Source organism: Aotus nancymaae, unplaced genomic scaffold, assembly GCF_030222135.1.
Source record: "Aotus nancymaae isolate 86718 unplaced genomic scaffold, 86718_ANA_hifiasm-v0.15.2.pri h1tg000064l_1, whole genome shotgun sequence".
Classification (NCBI taxonomy): domain Eukaryota; kingdom Metazoa; phylum Chordata; class Mammalia; order Primates; family Aotidae; genus Aotus; species Aotus nancymaae.
The window spans coordinates 26,384,395-26,398,609 of NW_026988479.1; the positions used below are offsets into that span (position 1 = coordinate 26,384,395).

General features: G+C 41.6%; 1 protein-coding gene across 7 annotated transcripts in view; it reads left to right on the forward strand.

Annotated features, from left to right (window-relative positions):
• Nucleotides 1-14,215, forward strand: part of SLC36A1 (solute carrier family 36 member 1) — a 124,318-nt gene that overhangs the window by 28,794 nt on the left and 81,309 nt on the right. For all 7 annotated transcript variants that reach the window (XR_001110767.3, XM_012474316.3, XM_012473658.3 and 4 more), the window contains 6 exons: nt 288-376; nt 851-946; nt 2,993-3,077; nt 3,538-3,756; nt 9,598-9,696; nt 12,512-12,678. Coding sequence is in view for 6 of the 7 variants with exons in the window: in XM_012474316.3 (XP_012329739.2) it covers nt 288-376; nt 851-946; nt 2,993-3,077; nt 3,538-3,756; nt 9,598-9,696; nt 12,512-12,678 (755 nt within the window). In the remaining variant the exon portion in view is untranslated. The remainder of the gene's footprint in view (nt 1-287; nt 377-850; nt 947-2,992; nt 3,078-3,537; nt 3,757-9,597; nt 9,697-12,511; nt 12,679-14,215) is intronic.

Here is a 14,215-nt window from a genome sequence, read left to right on the forward strand (position 1 = left end):
CTTCTTCCCACAGTCACGGGAGCCTTCTATTCTACTGACTTGCCCCAGTCTCAGAACAGACTTATCGTATGTCCTTCTCCACATGACTAAATCTCTTGAAAGTTCAGATAGCACCCATGTCACAGAGCGAATCTCCATGATCACATTTCTCTCTGGGCCCAAAGTTTTATCACTGAAAAGTGCCTTAGTAGCTTTTTAATCATTTGCAAACTGAGTATCTATTGGGCTCACTCATAATTCTACCTGCTTGTCTCTTTCTCTCTGTTGCCTGCAACACCTGTCCCCAGATGGGTCCCGTCAGCCTGCTGGTCATAGGCATCATAGCTGTGCACTGCATGGGTATCCTGGTGAAATGTGCTCACCACTTCTGCCGCAGGTGAGAGCCCTCTGAGCCACCTCTCAAGTGACAAATTGTCCTTTTGGGTTCTGCTATCAACCCTGAAAATGAGCACTGATGCAGACCATTCTCAGTTCTTCACATTGGCTGGAGGTAGCTGCTTAAGATTGCAGTGTTTCCTTTCCCTGGGTATTTTTGTGTTTTTTTTCTGGCTCATTATCATCTGTTAAATTTACCTATGTGCAGTGATTAGACACTACATTCTAATTTCATGTGCTTTGTAATGTTTACCCCATTGAAATGATTCTACCAGATGGTTGTTAATTATGATAAAATAACCATCCTGTCGACTTAATACTTCTGATCTTTGAAAGCATGAGATACAGGACTTAGAGTGGTATCTCCAAGGTGACCGATGGGAACTGGCTCAGATCTCAGTGGCTCCATTTGTTCGGTCATTGTCATTGTCTAATCCACATATTCTGCCCTTCTTCTTCCCTCTTCCTCTTCCAGGCTGAATAAATCCTTTGTGGATTATGGGGAAACTGTGATGTATGGATTGGAATCCAGTCCCTGCTCCTGGCTCCGGAACCACGCACACTGGGGAAGGTAACTGATTTCTTCCTTCCTTTCAACGGTGGCCTCCCAGTGTGAGGCCTTCAGATGGGGAGGTGTAATGTGGGAGACAGTGTAAAGTGTGGAAAGCGTGCTGTTTGCTGTTTGGGTCAGTTGCCTTGGGCTCTGGCTCAGCTCCGCTGGTTATAAGCTGTGTGACCTGGACCTGGGTACCCCTTTTTTTCCGGGGCCTTCAGTTTCATCAGGAAAGCACGGGACCTGGCTTGAATGATCTCTAGAGCCATTCCAGCTTTGGCAGTCTATGACCAGTGATTGTTTTTGATTCACTCATTTGCTCAACAACTGTATTTAAGCACTATCTTATAAATGGAACAAGACAGTTCTAGGTAAGAAGGGGAGATTTCCTGAAGTAAATTATGTGGTTTCTGCCCTCCAAGGGCTTTTGTAGTCTGTGTAAGTAAAAAGATATGTGAGAAGAGAAGCCAGAGAACAAGATAAGAGACCAGTAGCAGGAGACACCCATAAGAAGAAAGTGTCATGAGCTAGGAGTACATCCTCAGCGCTCAGAGAGAGAGGAACTTTAAAGATTCTCCTGTCGGCTGTGCCAGACGAGAAACACACATGAGAGCTGGGAGCACAAAATGCTTCAGAAGAAGGTGAAGTGAACAAGAACAGGGTGTGGAGATGAGTTTGGAGGTGGGAAATGTTTGCAAATTTCTTCTTAAGGTAACTCTTAGCTGTTTGAAGGGAAATTTTATTTTTGTTTTCTATATTTAAATGTAGAAAATTGATACTATCAAGGGCTAAAAAGTATTTTTTTATTAAAAAAAAAAAAAGAACCACATTGAAACTGTGTTCTCTAGAAAATTTCCTTTTTGTGGTCATAGGGGAAGCTTACCTTCATTCATAGTCACCTTTATCCTGTGATGCAGATTATATAGTTCTTTTGGCCAAATTATCTTCTGTGAGTGGGAGGAGCCAGATTGTCCAGTGACCCCCATGAGTTGATTGGTTGTTAATTCTTCATTCCTTTCTTTTCTTACTGCTTTCTTCCTTCCTCCCTCCTTCCCTCCTTTCCTTCCTTCTTTTAATAAAATGTGTGCCATTTTAATGTGTGCTCATAGTAAAAACTTTTCTGGATTAAGTTAGGACATAAAGTAAAAAGTAAAAGAAAATTTTGGTCACAGTTGCATGGTTAGCCTTTTGGAATTTGCTGTATAAATAGAAACATACACATGTTCTTAAAGTTTTTGGCACAGATGGAATATACTATGTATACTGTTTGGAAACTTGCTTTTTCCCCTTAAATGTCTGAGATGTTTTTCTCTCTCAGCACATACAGATTTAACACATTCTTTTTAACTGCTGTGTAATGCTCCATTTAAGAATGGTCTATGATTTAATCACTTTCCTTTTGTTGACACTCTAGGTTGTTACCAGCTGTTATGACACTCTGGTTGTTCAACTAGCCATCTGTTTTTGGTATATCAGTTTCTGTGCCCTTAATGTGGGACTTGGCTGGTTCTTGTATCCAAGTTACAGAGACAGTGAAAGGGACTACTTCCTGGCCTTTTATGTCAAGGGCTCCCTGTAACTTTAGCAAAAAAGTGTGAGATGGGCTAGGTGGGCAGATGTGTAGAGAGGAGGCTAAGGGTCATGGTATCTGTGCATGTGTCTGATCTCATGTTGCGTTCCAGATGAGAAGCCAGGAAGGGGACCTCAGAAACCATGCAGCTAGCACCTCACTCACCTTTTTCCCAAAGCCCCAGACTGGTGGCACCTAGCATGAATTCTTCTCCTACCAGGGCATGCTCATCCTTGTCACCTGCTGGGAAGGGTCTGTGATGGCTTGGGGAAAGCACTGTTAAAAAAACAATGGGTACAGTGTACACTGTTTGGGTGATGGTTACACTAAAAGCCCAGACTGTATCACTATGCAATATATCCATTTCACAAAACAGCACTTGTACCCCCTAAATCTATTAAAAAAACAAAAACAAACAAAAAAACACCTCGCCTTCTGGGAATCTTGCATTTGTATTGTAACAGTCTTTGTATTCCTTCCCTCCCCATCTCCAGACATGTTGTGGACTTCTTCCTGATTGTCACTCAGCTGGGATTTTGCTGCGTCTATTTTGTGTTTCTGGCTGAGAACTTTAAACAGGTAGGTACCTGGTTAAAAAAAAAAAAAAAAAAAAAAAAAAAAAACAAGAAAAGCAAAAACAAAAACAAAAAAAAATGGGAGAGAGAATGGCAAAGATGGTTGAAATTTTTGTTTAGGATTTTTTCCAAACCAGCTTTTGTCAACAAAAAAGTTAAAGTTTTAACACTTTACATAGAACCACATCTTCTGTTTGATTCTCACGGAAAAGAGCTAGGGCATAGAGAAACATCCACATGTCTTGTCCATCCTCCTGCCCTAGGTACCTGTGTTCAAACCTAGCTCAGACAATTGGGTTGCTGATGATAGTCATGAAGACTCTAAAGAAGGCTCACTGGACACAGATTCTAAAAGGCCCTGTTCACACACCTGAGCCTTTCCTCAGGAACCTCTCCCAGCAGAGGATCCACCGGCCTTTGTTGTTTGAGAAGTGTCCCTGTTTTCTTCCTTCCCTTCATTCTAGGTGGTAGAAGCGGCCAATGGGACTACCAATAACTGCCACAACAATGAGACGGTGATTCTGACCCCCACCATGGACTCGCGACTCTACATGCTCTCTTTCCTGCCCTTCCTGGTGCTGCTGGTTTTCGTCAGGAGCCTCCGAGCCCTGTCGGTCTTCTCCCTGTTGGCCAACATCACCATGCTGGTCAGCTTGATCATGATCTACCAGTTCATTGTTCAGGTACATGCCTAGGCCCTCCCCTTTTGTCTTGCTTCAATATTAAAAAAAGGCTAGGTGCAGTGGTTCACGCCTGCAATCTCAGCACTTTGGGAGATCAGGGTGGGTGGATCACCTGAGGTCAGGAGTTCGAGACCAGCCTGGCCATTATGGGGAAATCTGTCTCTACTACTAGAAATACAAAAATTAGGTGTGGTGGCGTGCACCTGTAATCTCAGCTATTCGGGAGGCTGAGGCAGGAGAATCGCTTGAACTTGGTGGGGAGAGGTTGCAGTGAGCTGAGATCACCCTACTGCACTCCAGCCTGGGCAACAGAGCAAGACTGTGTCTCAAAAAAAAAAAAAAAAAAAAAATATATATATATATATATATATGTATATACATATATACATATATATACACATATATATGTATTTATATACATATATATGTATTTATATACATATGTATATATATAAAAAACAAGTAAGTGGAACATAAATAATTATATGTTACTGCTGGTTATGTTTAGGTTAGAGGTTCTTATCTTGGGCACTGTTGACATTTTGGGGTGGATAATTCTTTGCTGTAGGGCTGTCCTGTGCATTGTGGGATGTTTTGCAGCATCTCTGGTCTCTACTTAGTGGGTGCCAGTAGCAACCCCTCCACGAGTGATGACAACCCAAAATGTCTCCTAACATTGCCAGACCTCCCTGGGGGGTCAAATCGTCCCCCACAGGGATCACTGGTTTAGACTTTTTTCAATTCCATGGTTAATTTGTGATCATTGTATACAATTGGAAAATAGAGAAAAATATTAAGATTAAAATAAAAACTAAATTTTCTAACCTGTATTTAGATAAGTAATTCCTTATCAACTCCAGTTAATTTGTATTTGTCCAAGTTATAAATCCACTTGTTCCCTGCCCTCACTCAGCCCATGCAGACAGGTCTCTGGGGTGGCATGAGAGAGAACATCTGTATACAGATGGATAGAAGATCAGGCTGAGAAAAATATGCCCTTAAACACTATGGTTGTTTGTGAAAATGACAATGGATTTTCTAAGGCTTGAGAAAAGGAAAAGAAGTAAAAGCAGGTAAATAAAAGCGTATCTTTAAAAAAGATATTTTAATTCAATTCCCCAAATAATTCATCAGTACGTATTCATTAAATCGCAGACAACACAAATACCTCTTGAATACAAATCCCCACCCCGAGTCTCCTCTTAGGGACCTGTTCTGTGTGATTGATCCATCTCATTCTAGATGGTGTGAATGTATTTGTACCCTCTGTAAGTATATGGAGAAATATGTTAAAATATATTTTGTTTTTATTTTTGAAACATAATTTTTTGACAAGTTACATGTTCATCTACCTTGCTTCTTCCCCCACCCTTAAAAATGCCTTAGCCAGCCTTCCAGGTTACTATTCCTGGCTCTACCTTGTTGTTAGTTGTCACATTGTATCACAGAGAAGAGATTTGCTGCACTTTATTTGCCAGTCCCCACTCAGTGACTATCAGGTCATTGATAATTTTTAGTATCATTTCAGTATTAAGACAGTGAGATGTTCTTATACATTCCTTTTTGTGGACCTGTATAAATACTTTTTAAAGATATTTGTCTAGATGTGTAATTGCTGAAGAGTGTGCACTTTTGAATTTTTTTATGTTACCAAGTTGTTTTTTGTAAAAGCTGTTTCGTAATTTCATAGAGACTCCCTTCCACAGTATTTAAGTGCCCATTTTTCCACCCTTGCCAATACTGGATGTGTCAGTCTTTTTCATTTCAGTCAGTCTGACAGGCAAATATTATCTCATTTTCATACAGTCTGCTTAACAGTGACCTAGTTACTCACTGATGTAGTTTCCAGGAAAACAGGGGCTCATAAAATGCAGGACTTCTTGTGCTAAGCAAATGACATTATCAGTTTAGATTAGCATTGTCCTCTGTGAGTATTGACTGTTTTTTCATCACAGTAAGTCAGATAAGTGGCAGATATTGAATCTTCTGCAGAACTATTTTTTTAAACATAAAATAAATAATTCTGGCTGGGCACGGTGGCTCATGCCTGTAATCCCAGCACTTTGGGAGGCCAAGGTAGGTGGATCATGAGGTCAGGAGTTCGAGACCAACCTGACCAATATGGTGAAACTGCATCTCTACTAAAAATACAAAAATTAGCTGGGGATGGTGGTGCACACCTGTAACCCCAGCTACTCAGGAGGCTAAGGCAGGAGAATTGGTTGAACCCAGGAGGTAGCGTTTGCAGTTAGCCGAGATCACGCCACTGCACTCCAGCCTGGGCGACAGAGTAAGAGTCCATCAAATAAATAAATAAAATAGTTCTTCACGTCGATTTTTTTATGAGACTGGAAGGAGGGCCTGTGAATACACGATAGACCATTTCCATTACCAAACAAGGAAGGGTAAATATTTACCCATGATTTCACATTGTAATTAGAGCTCTCAAGTGCACCTAGGATAGACTCAAGTAGACATTAAAGATGAATTGAGTGAGGCCACCCCCCATAGACAGGCACACCTGCTGCATTTAGTTTTAAGTCATTGCAGGTAGTTGGGCTGTAGTGGTTTCTATGGTCATAGGGCTGGGATAAGAATTTGGGTTCTTGCAGCGTCTCAGTCCCAACCAACTGGTAGTATCCTTCCAGAGTGATGTCTGTGCATAGTACAATCAGCACACAGAGCAATGTCTTCAAAGAAGCAGCCCTGCTGATTTCTTGAGAACAACTCCAGGTCTTCCTCTGGGTTTAGCCAGAAGTTGTGCTATGATCAAGTAGTGCCATCTGCCCGGAGTATGGCATGGGGGAGAGGGTTTGGCTGTGTTTTGGCATAGTCGCTGCCCATAGTGTTGTCAGTGCTTCATTTGGATGTGCCATATGGCTAAAGATGCTCTCTCTAGGTCTTTTTTGTTGCTTCTGCCTCTGCTGCTTGTTACTACTGTTCTGTTTCGACATTTTGCCCCACTTACTATGAGGATTCCCCTACTGTTGGATGTTTCTGAGTTTTTCCCTCATCCTAAGCATGCATATGACTGCTCCTCTTACCCCTCATGCACATGACATTGTAGGTAGCAGACCAAGATCTTCCACCCCTCTGTCTTCAGCATGGGAAGAGTCAAATGGAACAGTTCTGGGCAGAGTGCCTTGCACAGAGGGGGCTCCCAGTAAATGTTTTATCACTGCATAGCCTTGCTTCGGATATGTATTTTTTCCTAGTTATAGCAGTTTCAGAATTGCAAGAGCACATCTCATAATCCATGTGTACATTTAACAGCATTTTCTCAAAAAACTGTTATTATTATAATTGATAATATGGTAAGACCTCACTTAACATCATTGATACGTTCTTAGAAACTGCAACTACGTGAAATGATGTATAGCGAAATCAGTTTTTTTCTTCATCAATGTTATAACAAAACAACGTTGAAGGAAATGACTGTACATTATTTCACTTACAGTCTCAGTTTCCAAGAGCCTATTGATAACAATGGAGGACTTACTGTGTTGTAGAATTGAGGAGATATGTTGATAATGAGCTGATTTTAAAAAACATGTATGTTTCTTTATAAATTAAAATTTATCACTTAGTTGGTCAGGTCAGTAGCAATCAGTAAGTATGTAGAATAATATACTCCTGCTGGCCTCATTCCCACAATATCCCCAGACATGGATTGTGAAATTCCCTGTCTGATACTTGAATCTGCTCCGATGTGTAAATAAGAGCAGGAGTCATTCACTAACCAACGGTAGCACCTATTTCCAATAACTTATGTTACATTTGTGACTCGGGAATAATTACAGGGCAGTCTTACTCTCAAGTCCCATTGTAGAGCAAAAATACCTATTAGTCTGTCTCCATTCCAGGTATTGAAATGCTTCTTACAAAGAGCTCTAACGGATTTCTTAGCAGGGGCCCAGGGAAACATATTTATTTAATTTTTCAAAAGCAATATTGCTGCTTTGAAATCTTTCAGAGAGAAGTCTATTATAGAGATTAATAATGGACCTCCTTTTACTTGCCTGAAATCATTCTGAAACCTGTTGAGAGCATGCCTCATATTATCTGAATATCCATATAATTAAATCAATTTTAAAACATTGTAAAAGGCTGTTTTAACATCAATTTTTATTTTAATCAAAGCAACATATGTATGTGGTTTAAAAAGCCAAATTTTAAAAAGACATCAGCTTTGAATCCTCCCTTCCCACCCTGCTCCTTCCACATAGTCTGGTACTGGAGACTGTTGTTTGGTGGAGGATTTTGTGACTATACTTCTGTTAGTCAGGGTTCTCTAGAGGGACAGAACTAATAGGGTATGCATACATATACAGGGAAATTTATTGGAGTATTAACTCACATGGTTACAAGGTCCCACAATAGGCCATGTGCAAGCTGAGGAGCAAGGAAGCCAGTCTGAGTCCCAGAGCTGAAGAACTTGGAGTCCGATGTTCAAGGGCAGGAAGCATCCAGCACAGAAGAAAGATGTAGGCTGGGAGGCTAAGCCAGTCTAGCTTTTTCACGTTCTTCTGCCTGCTTTTTAATCTGGCCATTGGCTGAGCTGGCAGCTGATTAGATGGTGCCCATCCAGATTAAGGGTGAGTCTGCCTTTCCCAGTCCATTGACTCAAATGTTAACCTCCTTTGTCGACACCCTCACAGACATACCAGGAACAGTACTCTGCATCCTTCAATCCAGTCAAGTTGACACTCAGTATTAACCATCACAACTTCCTTCCTTATACAACATTAGCATTGTACCTGCAGTTAACAATTGCCCTTTTTTTGGCCTATTTTTGAAAACATTCTTTTTGCTATTTCTCTCGACATGTCCCAACACTTCTGTTGTGTGCTTCTTGGTAATACTTTCAAAGTGCTCAAGCTCACTGTTAAGAATTTTAAAAAGGAGAAGAAAAGAAGAGGAAAAAGGAAGATAACCAATCTAAAAATTTATTACTTTCTCTTCCCTTCCAGCTTTACCTTTGGTGTTTATGTAGTTGTATCAGAGTGAATATATAAATTAAAATTAAAAATTTTTTCTCACTAATATTTCATAAGTAGATTTTCATGTTCTACGTAGTTATCTCAATTTTTACTTTTTAATAGTACATACTGGCCAGGTGTGGTGGCTTACACCTGTAATCCAGCACTTTGGGAGGCTGAGGCAGGTGGATCACTTGAGATCAAGAGTTCACAGATAGCTTAACCAACATATGAAACCCTGTCTCTAGCAAAAATACACAAAAATTAGCCAGCCGTGGTGGCGTGCACCTGTAGTCCTAGTCACTCAGGAGGCTGAAGCACTAAGAACTGCTTGAACCCAGGAGGCAGAGGTTGCACTGAGCCGAGATCTCACCACTGCACTCCAGTCTGGACAACAGAAGGAGACTCTGTCTCTAAATAAATAAATAAATAGTGTATATATTCTGTGGTTTAGCTGGTATGTTGTTAATTACTCAACTGATCCCTTGTTTGGGAATATTTATGTTGTTTTCCGTTTCTTTATTAAATAGCTTTGCTCAATATTTTTCATCTTTTGACTTTTTTTTCTACTTGAATTCAGTTTCTGGGGATGGGATTACCTAGTGAAAGAATGTGACTCTTTTTATGCAAGCCCCAGCATTTGAGGTTTTAATAGTATCTTGGGCTTGTCTTTCCCCCAAACAAGTGGGGTTTTCTGAAGAGAAAAACATACAAACGTTAAATGTCCTTAAATCATCTGTCAGGTATTAGACTTTCTTCCTTAAGAGAATCTTGGATTTGTTAAAAAGTATGACCTCTCAGATTCAGAGTTCAAATCTCAAACTGTATAATCGTTTGCTTTGCTTTGCTTTCTCTCTTTCAGAGGATCCCAGACCCCAGCAACCTCCCGTTGGTGGCCCCCTGGAAGACCTACCCTCTCTTCTTTGGCACAGCGATTTTTGCATTCGAAGGCATTGGAATGGTAAGAGCTGCACTGTGATTTGGGCCAATGTTCTCTAGTGCCCTCGGTGTCCTCCAGGTCTGTTTCAACGAATGCTGAGGAAACATTGTTAGAAATTATCTTCTGAGGCCAGGCATGGTAGCTCACGCCTGTAATCTCAGCACTTTGGGAGGCTGAGGCCAGTGGATCCCTTGAGGTCAGGAGTTCAAGACCAGCCTGGCTAACATGGTGAAATCCCATCTCTACTAAATATACAAAAATCAGCTGAGCATGGTAGCAGGCACCTGTAATCCAAGCCACTCAAGAGGCTGAGGCAGGCAAATCACTTGAACCCAGGAGGCGGAGGTTGCAGTGAGCCAAGATCATGCCACTGCACTCCAGCCTGGATGACAGAGCTAGACTCTGTCTCAAGAAAAAAAAAAAAAAAAAAAAAAATTATCCCCTGTGACTTACTGGTCAGTCAGTGAATAGTGTTTTAGGGATTCCATTGAGATTTCCCAGCTCCAACTTTTCAAGACAAATTATATATAATTTTAAAATGTTTACATTCAAGGCCCCTTCATTGCACACTCATCTCCTATGTGTGCAGTAAGCAATAGTACATGGCAATCAGGAAGGCAGGGTCTAGAGTCAGACTAACTTGGGGGTAAGTCCTGGCTCTGCCACAGACTCTTACACACAGAGTAGCTGTGTGACCTTGAGCAAGGACTTCCACCTCTTTGAGCCTTCATTGTTCCTGAAAAGTGAGCTTAATGATTCATAGTTGTTATGATTAAATGAGATATGTGCAAAGTGCTTTGTGTAGACCCTGACACATGGTAAATATTTAATAGATTTTTATTTTATTAATAATATTATTGATTTTATTATTGAATCAATAAATGTATGAATAATTTCTCTGCCCTAAAACATGGGTTTGATGTATTTTCTGCATGTAAAAGAATAGCCATCACTCCAGGCTCAGCATCCTGTGATTTCACCAAATGCTTTTCTTAAAGAGGCATCTACTCCTCCATCTTACCTAATTTGAATTTTATTTGTATTTTTCATAATAATGGTGCAGAGCTCTTCTCTGAAGAAAGTTTTTCATTCCTGGCCAAGGGCTCTGCAAATGGGAAGACTCTCCTCCTGTCATGGCACTGCTCTCTCTTTTTTGACTTCCCAGACACTTTAGCTACTTTTAAGAAAACCTAGAAGCTGTACAGATTGTTTTGTCAACATCATGAGGAATCACCCAGGTGGTGCTGATGAAACACCTGACAGGTGGGGCTCTGACATCATGGGGGAGGCTCTGGGAGTGATCACATGTAAATCACTGATCTCCCTGAGGTTTTATACCTTGCCCTGTGCTCTTTCTTGGGGCCTCTCATTGCCCATGAAGACGGTCTTACTTTAATTCAGAAACACAAATGGTTTCCCGCCGCTGGGGAAGAGGCCTGAGTGGGCCTATATTTCAGCAGTGAGAAAGAGATCCCAAGATCTCAGAACTTGAAAGGAGAGTCTGAGAAAGTGTGGAAAGATGCCTAGAGACTTTGGGTTCCTAAGGGACCTTGTTCTAAGTTTTTAGTAGCTTCCCCAAACAGCGCAGTGCAGAAGTTGTTTGCTTGGTTTCATTAGCCAAGACTTGTACACAAAGGTATTCTGCAAACATTATCAAGATTTCTTTGTATTTCTACTTTTTAAAGAGAACACTGCTAGATTGACTCTTAGTTTTGGATCTAGGGCTTGTTCATTGCATCCGGGTGAAGTGCCAGGCTGCACACTGTATTCACTGTGTGCTCTGTGTTCATGTAGCTGTCACAGGCCCGATAGGACATGGAGGAGATGGGCTTCCTGCCCTCTGGCTCTTTATACTCTTGGTATGAAGGAAACTGACAAATACATTTAGAAGCTGTTTCTAATGGATGTGGATTAACTGAAGCTGGAGCAGGTGGTGGGAGACACTTGGGGCCCCTGGGAACACCAGGCCTGCAGCAGGATCGTGGTGTTAGTGTGTGCAGCACAGACCTATTATGCCTTGTGGCCACAGGTGCTGCAGGAAAATAAGTGTAATGACAAGATCAAAGTTTGTGGCACAGCTAGACATTGCTCAGTGTTGCTCTTCCCTCATTAGCTGTGCCAGATCCAGTTGATGGCACACTGTGAAGATGCTCACAGTCATACCTGCTGTTTTCCCAATTCCTAAATAAACTCATTTTCATAAGGTGTCTTTCCTTTGCTTCTCCAAAAGTTAAAGAATGTCCTATGTTATGACTAAGGAGGCAGCAAAGGTCAGTCGTTTTTAAGAGGAGTCTGGAAACTGGGCATTGTTAAGTACCCAAGTCTTAAGATTCTCTGTTATCGCACTGCAGTTTCTCTGACGTGGAGGTTTAACTTGTCGCTGCTCATGCTTGCCCCTATTGAGCTAGAATGGCAGTTTTCCCTGACATATATTTTGCATTCTTTAGACAGGTTAGCAGGAAGCTATAATCTCAGGTTAGATGCCAGGTGGGCATGACGTGAGAGGGCCTTCTGGTTGCCATGTGGCCTAACTCATAGGGCAGGGGACATTCTCAGCCTGCAGGGATGCTGCAGCAGGAGGACAGAGCACTGGCTTGAGCCAGGAGTCCTGGGCACTTGCCCTGCCCACCTTTACTTTTAGGACTTCCAGGCTAGGAAGGGAGCTCTGAGTCCCTTCTAGTCCCAAGAGTATAATGTCTGATGAAATAACTTTATTTATAGAGCAGATGTGCTTCTGGAGAATTCTGGGAATAAAAGAATTACTTTTTTTCTGAGGATTTTTTTTTTCTTGGCCATTAACTTTGCTTTTTTCTGCTTCTCTGTCACTATCTCATAGGTTCTGCCCCTGGAAAACAAAATGAAGGATCCTCGAAAGTTCCCACTCATCCTATACCTGGGCATGGCCATCATCACCATCCTCTACATCAGCCTGGGGTGTCTGGGGTACCTGCAATTTGGAAATAATATCCAAGGCAGCATAACCCTCAACCTGCCCAACTGCTGGTATGTGGGGGAGGATGAAAACCTAGGAGTCCTGGATATTTAAAACACTAAAGGGGCAGAGTGTGGATTCTTCCTCCTACTTGTCCCTTAAACTTCACTCTAGCCCACCATCCCCTGCCACCACCAGCCCTCACTGGCTGCCCTGGACTTCATTCTCTTTGGGTAATTCATGCAGAGCCTGAAGCCATTGGCTGATCAGCCAATGGATAAACCATTTCTCCTTGGAATTCCTAAGCCCAGAAGGACTGAGTATCTAGTCCATTCACTGTAAACCATTCCAAATGGACAGGGAGATGGGCAGGCAAACCTGGATTTGGTTCCCAGCATCTGTTGTGCCTCTCCCTTGGTAGTCACAGGTTCGATACGCAGGTGGGAGCATCTCACTGTGGGCTGGGGATTGTTGGGAGTCCTTTCTTACCTCTCTTGCATTGGTGAATGTATTATAGAGAAAGAGTGAGCCATATTGAAATGCTTCTTAAAAAGGTAGGTGTCCCAGGGCGTATGCTGAGCAACCATCCTGTTTAGAAGATTAATCATCTTATTGTGGAGAGCAGCTGTTAGCAGACACTGAGAAGCTTGTTGAGCACCCCAGAATCACCTTTCAGTCTAGGCTGGCTGATCTGCCTGGGTGTGCTTTTTATTTTGTTTTATATTGTTTATTTTATTACGTTTTTTTAAGCCAACAGCACTCAGTATTTCCAGGGGGTTTCCCATTCAAGTATGAACCAAGCTTGACCCTGCTTACCTTCCAAGATCAGATGGGATTACCTTCCAAGATTCAGAATGGTGTGGCTATAGACCTGGATTTGCTTTTTATTTTTTGAAATTATTTTTAAGTTTGTTTTAACTCGTAAGGCCTACTAATCATATATATGTATGCGGTGTGTGTGACATACATATTATAATGTGTAATTATCAAATCAGGATAATTGACGTATCCATCCGGTACCTACTTTTAAATTTCCAAATGTTTCTGCCCTTCTAAGAAGGAAGAGGCAGGTGGTAGCTTAGTGTTAACTGTGTCACCTTTCCCTAGAAGATAAATGGATCAGGAGCAACAGAAGCAGCCCACATGATCTGAAGCCATAGAGGAGCATCTGTCTTCTTTCCAACACCCCAAACCCAGCTGCTCTACACTTTCTGCTTCTATTTGGGTGTAATTTATTTGACTGTCCCTGCAGGTGTCACTCTCCTGAGTCCAGACTTCACAGCTCTCTGGAGGCTTTGGGGCTGCTTTGAGTTTAATGATAGAGCCACCAGATGATTTTTCCAAAGAGTTTTTATTATCTATTCATGGAGCAAGTATGACCTTTTTCCAAACTCAGTCTTTACAAGGTTGTTCTCCTGCTTATAGCATAAGAACAACTTCTAGGTTTTTAGTTCAACCACAGAGAAACTCAAGGCACATATACACATTCTGTATTACCACATTTAAATAGATTTCCAGCAAGCGAGGACAAATGTTTCTTGCTGCTTAACGCACGAGGGTCTGGTTTAAAGTGGAGCTTTGCTTAGGTACAGAGACCTTTCCTCTCAG